We start from the raw sequence: 10944 nt of genomic DNA, 5'->3' as shown, positions 1-10944 counted from the left end.
TGGGTGTTAATTCTAGAAGGTCTTGTAGGTCTTCATAGAACCGTTAAACTTCAGCTTCTTCAGTGATACTGGTCAGAGCATAGACTTGGATTACTGTAATATTGAATGGTTTGTTAAGGAAACAAACAGAGATCATTTTGTCATTTTTGAGATGGCATCCAAGTACTGCATTTCGGACTCTTTTTTTTTTTTTGACTATGATGGCTACTCCATTTCTTCTAGGAATTCTTGTCTATATTAGTAGTTATAATGATCATCTGAGTTAAATTCACCCATTCCAGGCCATTTTGGTTCACTGATTTGTAAAATGTCGATGTTCTCTGTTGCAAACTCCTGTTTGACCACTTCTAATTTTCCTTGATTCATGGATCTAACATTCCATGTTCCTATGCAATATTGCTCTTTACAGCATCGGACTTTACTTCCATCACCAGTCACATCCACAATTAGGTGTTTTTGCTTTGGAGGCGATGGGATTCCAGTTGAGCTATTTCATATCCTAAAAGATGATGCTTTGAAAGTGCTGCACTCAATATGCCAACAAATTTGGAAAACCCAGCAGTGGCCATAGGATGGAAAAGGTCGATTTTCATCCCAATCCCAAAGAGAGGCAATGCCAAAGAATGTTCAAAGTACTGCACAATTGCACTCATCTCACACACTAGTAAAATAATGCTCAAAATCCTCCAAGTGAGGCTTCAACAGTATGCAAACTGTGAACTTCCAGATGTTCAAGCTGGTTTTAGAAAAGGCAGAGGAATCAGAAATCAAATTGCTAACATCCACTGGATCATCGAAAAAGCAAGAGTTCCAGAAAAACATCTACTTCTACCCTATTGACTACACCAAAGCCTTTGATTGTGTGGATCACAACAAACTGTGGAAAATTCTCCAAGAAATGGGAATGCCAGACCACCTAACCTGCCTCTTGAAATCTGTATGCAGGTCAGGAAGCAACAGTTAGAACTGGACATGAACAATAGACTGGTTCCAAATAGGAAAAGGAGTACCTCAAGGCTGTATTCTGTCACTGCTTATTTAACTTCTATGCAGAGTACATCATGAGAAATTCAGGGCTGGATGAAGAACAAGCTGGAATCAAGATTGCTGGGAGAAATATCAGTAACTTCAGACATGCAGATGACACCGCCTTTATGGCCCAAAGTGAAGAAGAACTAAAGAGCTTCTTGATGAAAGTGAAAGAGGAGAGTGAAAAAGTTGGCCTAAACTTAACATTCAGAAAACTAAGATCATCGCATCCGGTCCCATCAGTTCATGGCAAATAGATGGGGAAACAATGGAAACAGTGACACACTTTATTTTGGGGCTCCAAAATCATTGCAGATGGTGACTGTAGCCATGAAATTAAGAGATGCTTGCTCCTTGGAAGAAAAGCTATGACCAACCTGGACAGCATATTAAAAAGCAGAGACTTGACTTTGCTGACAAAGGTCCATGTAGTGAAAGCTTTGGTTTTTCCAGTAGTCATGTATGGATGTGAGAGTTGGACTGTAAAGAAAGCTGAGCGCTGAAGAATTGATGTTTTTGAACTGTGGTGTTGGAGAAGACTCTTGAGAGTCCCTTGGACTGCAAGGACATCTGACCAGTCCATCCTAAAGGAAATCAGTCCTGAATATTCATTGGGATGCCTGATGCTGAAGCTGAAACTCGAATACTTTGGCCACCTGATGCGAAGAACTGACTCATTGGAAAAGACCCTGTTGCAGGGAAAGATTGAAGGCAGGAGGAGAAGAAGATGACAGAGGATAAGATGGTTGGATGGCATCACTGACTCTATGGATATGAGTTTGGGCAAACTTCAGAGGTTGGTGATGAACAGGGAAGCCTGACATGCTGCAGTCCATGGGATCACAGAGAGTTGGAGATGACTAAGCAACTGAACTGAGCTGACCAGGTTGAATGCCTTCTTTATATTCTGGAAATGACTTACTACACAGCATCAGTAAATTGGTAAAAAAAAAAAAAAAAGTCGGACACTTGAGAGGGAGACTCTTATGCAGCATTAATAATATACATATTATATATATATTTATATTTATATATTTATATATGTGTGTTTGTATATATTGGAGAGGGCCACCCACTCCAGTATTCTTGCCTGGAAAATCTTCATGGACAGAGGAGCTGGTGGGCTATGGGGTCCCAAGGAATCAGACATGACTGAGCGACTAAGCACATATGTGTGTGCATGTGCGTGTGTGTGTGTGTGTGTATTTACTTGTTCAGTCACTCAGTCATGTCCGACCCTTTGCCACCCCATAGACTGTAGCACACCAGGCTTCCCTGTCCTTCACCTTCTCCTGGAGCTTCTCCTCCACCATAGCTCAAAAGCATCAATTCTTCAGCGATCAGCCTTCTTTATAGTCCAACTCTCACATCCATACATGACTACTGGAAAACCCATAGCTTTCAGTATACAGACCTTTGTTGGCAAAGTGATATCTTTGCTGTTTAATACACTGTCTAGAGTTCTCATACCTTTCCGTCCACGGAGCAAGCGTCTTCTAATTTCATGGCTACAGTCATCATCCACAGTAATTTTGGGGCCCAAGAAAAGAAAATCTGTCACTGTTTCTACTTTTTCCCTTTCTGCTTGCAATGAAGTGATGGAACCAGATGCCATGATCTTTGTTTTTTGAATGTTGAGTTTTAAGCCAACTTTTTCACTCTCCTCTTTTACCCTCATCAAGAGGCTCTTTAGTTTCTCTTTGATTTCTGGCAAAAGGGTAGCATCATCTGCATATCTGAAGTGATTGACATTTTCCTGGCAGTCTTGATTCCAGCTTGTGCTTCATCCAGCCTGGCATTTCTCATGATGTTCTCTGCATATAAGTTAAGTAACAATATACAGCCTTGTGACAATATACAGCCTTGTCGTACTCCTTTCCCAATTGTGAACCAGTCTGCTATTCCATGCAAGGTTCTAACTGCTGCTTCTTGACCCACAAACAGATTTCTCAGGAGACAGGTGAGGATGTCTGGTATTCCCATCTCTTGAAGATCACAGTTTGTTATGATCCACACGGTCAAAGGTTTTAGCATAATCAATGAAGCAGAATTAGATGTTTTTTTTGAATTCCCTTGCTTTTTTTATGATCCAATGGAGGTTGGCAATTTGATATCTGGTTCCTCTGCTTTTTGTAAATCCAGCATGGAAAATTGTAAATAGTATTTTATATATATATTATATCTCTCTCTATATATATCATGCATATCTTTTTTTAAAGTCACATTCCTTAAGTATCAGGGAAGGGAGCCAAGTCCTTGGTAATTAGTAAAGCTAGTGGAGGTGATGGAATTTCAGCTGAACTCTTTAAAATCCTGAAGGATGATGCTGTTAAAGTGCTGCAGTCAGTATGCCAGCAAATCTGGAAAACTCAGCAATTGCCACAGGATTGGGAAAGGTCAGTTTTCATTCCAATCCCAAAGACAGCCAGTGCCAAAGTATGGTGACTAATTACATTGAATACATGTCAATTCATTCTTGAATGTGTCTCAGGGACTTTTAAACCGCACATTCTTATAACAAACCAAGTATTCATGTACCCATGTTTAGATTATTTTGATGAAATGATTAATGAGATGGGAAATAAATAGCAGAATGATTTTCTTTGTTTCATCTACAGCATTAACCTAGGATGCAAGAATAAAAATAATTGAATGCATTTATACTGAAAATTACCACTGCAGCTAGCTTTTTTTTTTTTTTTTTTCTTCATCTTAAGTGTGAATTTAATTTTCTTTGAAGGGTATATGTGGTTCTTTGGTTGAATATTTGCTTGTGTTGTAATACAATACAACACAAGTTGTAGCACAATAAATACAACATTACATAATTAATTTACAATTATTATAATTTGAATTATAATATTACATTATTAATAATGCAATATTGTAGTTATAATACAATATTGTAATACAATATTACAATAAATTGTAATACAATAGCATGTTAAATTCATACCTAAGAATTTTGACTGAGATGCTGATGATAAAAACCGTAGAGAACAAGTCCTCCCACATTCTGCAGAGTGAAACCGAATCTTTCTGCTCAGAGTGACTGCCTCTGCTGGAGTCCTGTGCTTCTTTGCCAGGTGCTTCTCATATCCTTGAGCCTTTGCTAACTTCCCTGGTGTTAGCAAAGGTAAACAGATGGTAAAGTGTCTGCCTACAATGTGGGATACCTGGGTCGAGAAGGTCCTCTGGAGAAGGAAATGGCAACCCACTCCAGTACTCTTGCCTGGAAAATCCCATGGACAGAGGAGTATGGTAGGCTACAGTCCCCGGGGTTGCAAAGAGTTGGACATGACTGAGTGACTTCATTTCACTTTAGCGACTGAACAACAGCAATAGTTTCTTTACAATAGTATGTTAGTTTCTACTGTACAGCAAAGTGAGTCAGCTATAAATAGCAGCTGTGTTAAAGGTACAGTCCTGTGTGTTTGGGGGGAAATCAGGGCAAAGCATATATTGTCTTTTGGATAGAATGGGTTAGGGCCTGGAGAAGATGATTTTAAGATGACCAAGCAAGGAGAGTTAGCATAGGTCACATGTGACCTCCAGACCATGTTGGAAGAACATGGGAATGTGCTTGGGGAAAGCTTACACATTACTAGGTGAAGAGGACCCATTGGAAGAGGAGAAAATGGACAGGGATGTCTCTATTTTATCCATAGATTAAAAAAAATTTTTGCAGCAGAAAATTTTGAGACAAAAGACAAAATTCTGAGACAAAAGACAAAATTCTGAGACAAAGGTCTCAGAAATCTCGGTTACACATAATTTCTACCAGTACATAATGATGAATCCAAGGAGAATGTAGACTTCGACTCACAGAGGGGTTGAGAATGTGGCTCAAACCTTCTGGGGGAAAAAGGGGAGGGGAGATGTCCAGAGGGTGGATCAAGTCTACACCAAAATCATCTTGAACTTTTACAAAAAACTAAAATTCATCCCTGTGTTCTTAGAAGGAGTAGTGGTGCTTTCCAAGAAAAACAAAACAAAACAAAACAAAAAACAGATTCCAATTTGCACAAATATGAGAGAATAGAAAAGTTTTATTAAAATAACAATAAGCAAACAATTCATCTGCATGGGGCAGCTGTTAACTTCACAGGAAAAGGAGAGAGAGAACTGGTTATTCAGCAAACTGTTTGTTGTTGGTCAAAGATTTCCTACAGATACACTGAATACACCAAGCATTATCCTCTTATCTGTTGAATATCTTTTGCGCCTTTTGGCATTTCAGGTAGTTGAGTTCTGAAAATTCTATTTGCCAGAGAACTCTTTGTTTGTAATGGTCAGTTGATCAGGAACAATTTGAGGCCTTCAGTAAAATTATAAGTGAACAAATTTCCATTCATCCAGAAATATTTCAATCAGTATCTCCTTCTGTAAGCTTAACTAATGGAAAGAATTGATCTTTCTAATAAACAATAAGGGTAAGATGATCAGTGCCATCTAAAGACAAAATAAGTGAGAAAAAGCTGTAGGGGAAGATCACCCACCAATCTAGAAAGAATCTAGCAGAGAAATCTTTTCTAGAGATAAAGAGAGAAAGCTTGGGGTCATCTCCTTGGGTCTCCTGCATTCCCTGTCTTGGTGTCTCTGAGAAAGAATTCACAAATAGGGAGCATCAATACTTGCTGCTTTGGAGTTTCACAAGTTGAGAATTTATCCCTTTCCTGTTAAATCAATCAAACATATACCAATTATCAATAGTGAACTTACTCTCCTTAGCCCCGAGAGTCTCAGAGAAAAAGGAGAATGTTCTGAGTTACATGGGGGAGGACCACCCCAAAATATGCAGGAAATATAGACAGATTTTCATGAAGTTTAATCCTTAAACAGAGAGAAGACAAAGGAAGCAACCTGTAACAAGGTGAAGATGATTTCAAGTATCTTATACTGACTCAAAACATCATCCCTGGCTGTTTGCTGCCTTGAAACCCAGTGAGCCTCCATTTCTGCCAATTGCCTTTCCATTTCCACCTTCCACTCTTGCTGTTCTACTTCATCCTTCAGCTTTCTGATTTCCTCTCTGAAGTCCTGTTTTATCTGAGCTTTTGCTCTCTTGAGTTCTTCTCTGTAATTTTCTTGTAACACTTGGATTTGTTTCTGAATCTCCTCCTCGGTCTTCTGATACAGGCTATTCATGTAGTATCTCCCATTGCACTTGTCCACCACATCCTGGACCAGGGCCAGCAGCTGCTCCCTCTGGTTCTCCTGCTCAGCTCCTGTGGCCTTGTTGTTGACAACACAGTAGTGATTTCTGAACTTGGGAATCAGCTCTTGGATGGCTGTAGGAGCTTGCTTTAAGTAATCACGGAAATCCATGCCGCCTAAGTCATCTTTCCAGGTGAATAAGACAATCATGTCTTCCCTAGCTCTCTCTCCAAACATCGTCAGGATCTTCTCTGTGGCTTTCTGGCCTTTGGGCATGTAACGGCCCAGGGGGATGACCAGGAGCAGAGTGTGAGGCCCCGGGGAGGTCCGCACCATGCAGCGGGTAATCTCCTTGAGAGTCTTAGTATCTGGGACCTCCGTGTCAAAGAGGCCAGGTGTGTCCACGATGACAACTTCTCTCCCCTTCCAGGCGCCGCTTCCTTTCTTACAGTGCTTGGTGATGGATACAGCCAAAAAGGTAGACAGAAACACTTTTTCTCTGAGGATGCTGTTTCCTGTTGTGCTATTTCCTGCCCCAGTCTTACCCACTAACACAAGTCTCAGCTGGGAATCTCCAGGGTTTGCAAGCCCTGGAACATCAGGAAACAGAAGACCCAGTGTTAGAATGAACTTCAGCTGTCTTCCCTGCAAGGCTCCCGCCCACTGAATAAATATTCAACCCTGAATATTCATTGGAAGGACTGATGCTGAAGCTGAAGCTCCAATACTTTGGCCACCTGATGCAAAGAGCAGACTCACTGGAAAAGATTCTGGTGCTGGGAAAGTTTGAAGGCAAAAGGAAAAGGGGGTGGCAGAGGATTAAATGGCTAGACAGCATCACCAAATCAATGGACATGAATTTGAGCAAACTCCAGGAGAGAGTAGAGGACAGAGGAACCTGGCAAGCTGCAGTCCATGGGCATGACTTAGCAACTGAACAACAATAACAACAGACATTCTTCAGGATCCCTTTCCGCTTCATACTCTGACCTTGTGGAAGCAAACAGCTCATAGAGAAGGAAACAATATGATTAAGAAGAGGACTCTGAGTTGCTCCCAGTAGCTGTTCTTCATAACATAGGAGGTAACACAAAATTGACTATGCATATTTGACTTCCTAGGAAAGTTGAAAATTAATATCAGAGCAGTAGAGCACAGCAATTGAAACCTGAATTTAAACACCAAATCATCTACCAGCTCTTTCTGTGCTGGTATTCAGCAAGTCTCTGCATATCTCTGCAATGTGTCTATGAAGTCCAAGTCCTCTGGATTTATCAGGCATAGACCCAGGATCAGAGGGAAGGCAATTGACAATCACAAGTGAAAGCCTGTTTTTCCGAGAAGGCAGGCCTTGCCAGCTGGCCCTTGAACTTAAGGGTCTGATTCCCGCATGAGGAATCCTATGTTATATCTACCCATTTCTGCTTTGAACAATGCCTACATTATCTCACATACAACATCATAGACACTGTTACCAACTCCAGGTTATTTTCAGAGCCATCACCATTCACCCAGGTCCTCAGACTGGAAAGCTAGGAGTCGCCCTTGACTCCCCTCTTTCCCCACTTTCCAGACCCAGCCCATCAGCATGTTCTCTTGCCTCCAAATCTGTTCACCTGTCTCTGCTTTGAAGATCATCATTCCAGTCCAGATTCCATTACCACTCCTGCCTCATCAGTCTCCTAACAGGTGTCTCTACTTCTGCTTTGTCCCTTCCAGTCTATCCTGTGAGGTGGTCTAATCTTTAAAAATATCAATCAAACGGAACCAGGAACTTGCAGAAACTGCTCGTGTGACATCCACAAAATCTGTAGTTATCATCTATCTCCCACACACTTTGTGATGAAGTGAATTCACCTGGGTGAATGGTGATGGCTCTGAAAATAACCTGGAGTTGGTAACAGTGTCCATGATGTTGTACGTGGGATAATGTAGGCATTGTCTCAAAGAAGAAATGGGTATATATAACAAGATTTATCTTGGAGAAGGCAATGGCAACCCATTCCAGTACTTTGCCTGGAAAATCCCATGGACTGAGGAGCCTGGAAGGCTGCAGTCCATGGGGTTGCTAAGAGTCAGACACGACTGAGCGACTTCACTTTCACTTTTCAGTTTCATGCATTGGAGAAGGAAATGGCAACCCACTCCAGTGTTCTTGCCTGGGGAATCCCAGGTACAGGGGAGCCTGTTGGGCTGGCGTCTATGGGGTTGCACAGAGTCAGACATGACTGAAGTGACTTAGCAGCAGCAGCAAGATTTATCTAAGAAAAAATGTAGATAAGAATTCAGAGAATTCTCAATAGTTGGTCTCACAATAGAAGCTCCAACCTAAGGAGATCCCAGGGCATTGGTTGGCCTTACAGACAGGCTGTAGGAAATTCATGGCCCAGCAGTAAAAAGGCACCAAGGCCAGTGCCAACACCTCAACCATTGGCCAATGCTGATAACTAATGGATGGCAATCTCTGAAGATGGCAGCCATAGCCATGAAGGAGTCCATCTCTGCACTTGTGCCTCTTGGGAAGGTGGATTCTCAGCTCTTCTCATTAAGATACTGGGTCTGTTTCTCCAACCCTCCCGTCTGACTGGGCCATGTGACTTACTTTGGATCATAGGATAATGAAAACATGGTTAAGCAGATAATCCAAAAGCACTAACACATTGTGCTTTGCCTTCTCTTTCTGATTTTTGGAACCCTACACCTGCTCTGGACTAGCCTACTTGATGAGGGGCACAAGGCCCTGTTACCCTGTCTTCCTGGTTCGGCCAGAGCTTGCTGACCACCAGACATGTCTGTGAGGCTATCATAGTGCTGCATCCTGAACCACCAGCCAGGCACCCACACATGAGTCAGTCTGTCTGACATTAGCCAGGTTGGCCCAGACCCAAGCACGGCCCAAGTGAGTGACCCTCAAAATTAAGAGCCAACTAAATGGTTGCTGTTTTAAGTTCCTAAATTGCGGGGTGATTTGCTAAACCAGCAAAAGCTCAAATGATAGAATCTATTCCTAGGATAAAGGGGTAGAGGGAGGGTTATATGAGAAATGGAGTGATCAGTCTGTTGAGTGTGTTGGTTAGAGAGAGCACTGGGAGCAGGGAAATTAGGGGCCTGAATGAGGCATTGATCACCCCCATGTTACTCCTTCCCAGTCCTCTTGGGCTGAAGAGAGGGGCAGAGAAACCACCTGGGAGGCCACAACCCCTGATCCAGTGTGCCCACATGGTAGGAAGTAGCAAGTAAGAAACCTCATCAAGCCCGGGAGCAGTCAGGGTATTGTAACTCTCCTGCTCGCTGTTAAGCTACATCACAAGGAGGATGCAGAGAGGGTGGAGAGAATGAGAGAGCAGAGCAAATGAAGGGAAACTGAGAAATGTGGTTGAAGATGTTTTGCTCTTGTACAGGTTGGCTGGATGACAGGGCAGGAGATTCCCAGCCCTCCCCACAAGCCTGGCTGCCCTCCCCAAGCAGCCACTCACCGTGGCTCGTCCTGGGTTTGCTGAGGTACTGTGCGGCCATTGTGGTTTGGATTCCTGGGAATAGAGAGACAGAACTATGTTATGTCAGGGAAATGTAGAATAAACCAGAAACATTGACCTCCTGTTAATAACACTTTCTCCATAAACTTGCTACTTGATCTCTCCTCTATTTCTCAATACTTCTTAATTCTGCTTTCAGTCTCATTTTCAGGCTGTCATTTTTCTTTACACAGATGTAAGTGCTTCAAGTGATTCCTTGGCACTGGTTCTGGGTGTGATCCCTGCCTCTATTCAGTGAATTATTGCTTTGAATGCCATTTATATGTAGTCTGCAGCCTGGACCATTCTCAGACTTCCAATCTTTTCTATCCCATTTAAATTCTCCATTTGGAAATTTTGTGAGCATCTCAAACCGATTTGGAGAAAATGAAACCCTGACTACCATTCCCAGCCTGCTTCGCATTTCAGTAAATGGAATCACAAAAGGGCTCATGTGGAACTTTGGGGTCATCTCTAAAACACTTCTTTCTTCACTTGTTCTTGTTCCATCACTAAATCATATAGATTTTAGTTTCCAAAATGAAAAATTATATATTTCTCCCCATCTCCATGTGAATCCAATCCACTATCATTTCATTGCAATGTAGTAGGTGCCAAAAGGATACTGTATTTTCAATCACTACTCTACTCAAGAGTCAGATGTCTTTATAAAATTTATAATCAAAGGAAAATTACTTTACAGTATTGTATTGGTTTCTAGGAAACATCAACATGAATAAATCATAGGTTTACCCATGTTCACTCCCACTTGAAAATCCCACTCACCTCCCTCCTGTTTTGAAGACTATGAACTGTACCCTCTGGACTTGTCCCAAGAGTGTCATGCCTTACAGCATCCAGTTTATCAATAATTATAAATTTCTCTTGCGGCCCTTGCCAGGGCCTGCATTTCTTTTATTCTTCCTGTCTCCTACATCTCGCCCTTTTTGATTTTGCACGTGATGAGAAATGGTGAGAAATGCTAGTGGCTGTTGTTGGCTCCGTCGTCTCTTGATCGTTCTTCTCCAGACTATACAGAAACACAAATGCAAAATTAATAGCACCCCCATAACCAGAGCAATTCCGTACCCAAATGCCTTGATCTGTTTTAAGGGGTTAAGAGAAGAAAGATGGATCAGCAACGGTCTCAAGAAAGTCTGATCCAGAAATTACATCAAGATGTTTATTAAAAGCTTTTAGTATATCTTGCGGTAGACCATGAATATCTACAGAAATATTACCT

General features: G+C 41.8%; 1 protein-coding gene across 1 annotated transcript; it reads right to left on the bottom strand.

Annotated features, from left to right (window-relative positions):
- Nucleotides 1-5856: 5856 nt before the first annotated feature.
- LOC104984737 (GTPase IMAP family member 4-like) lies at nt 5857-9702 on the bottom strand. Its single transcript, XM_010834626.1, has 2 exons — nt 9663-9702; nt 5857-6776 (listed from the first exon to the last, which is right to left on the bottom strand). Exons 1-2 carry the CDS (start codon nt 9700-9702, stop codon nt 5857-5859), a joined length of 960 nt encoding a protein of 319 aa, XP_010832928.1.
- Between the last annotated feature and the right edge of the window lie 1242 nt (nt 9703-10944).

This window comes from Bison bison, unplaced genomic scaffold, assembly GCF_000754665.1.
Source record: "Bison bison bison isolate TAMUID 2011002044 unplaced genomic scaffold, Bison_UMD1.0 scf7180017845434, whole genome shotgun sequence".
In the NCBI taxonomy this organism is placed as follows: Eukaryota; Metazoa; Chordata; class Mammalia; order Artiodactyla; family Bovidae; genus Bison; species Bison bison.
This window is presented reverse-complemented; position numbering and strand designations above follow the sequence as displayed.

Bases quoted from the DNA above. Each gene is read 5' to 3' on its own strand.
- LOC104984737 (XM_010834626.1), bottom strand. From the start codon at position 9,702: ATGGCCGCACAGTACCTCAGCAAACCCAGGACGAGCCACG. The intron at 6,777-9,662 runs GTGAGTGGCTGC...CTGATGTTCCAG, and splicing joins CAAACCCAGGACGAGCCACG to GGCTTGCAAACCCTGGAGAT.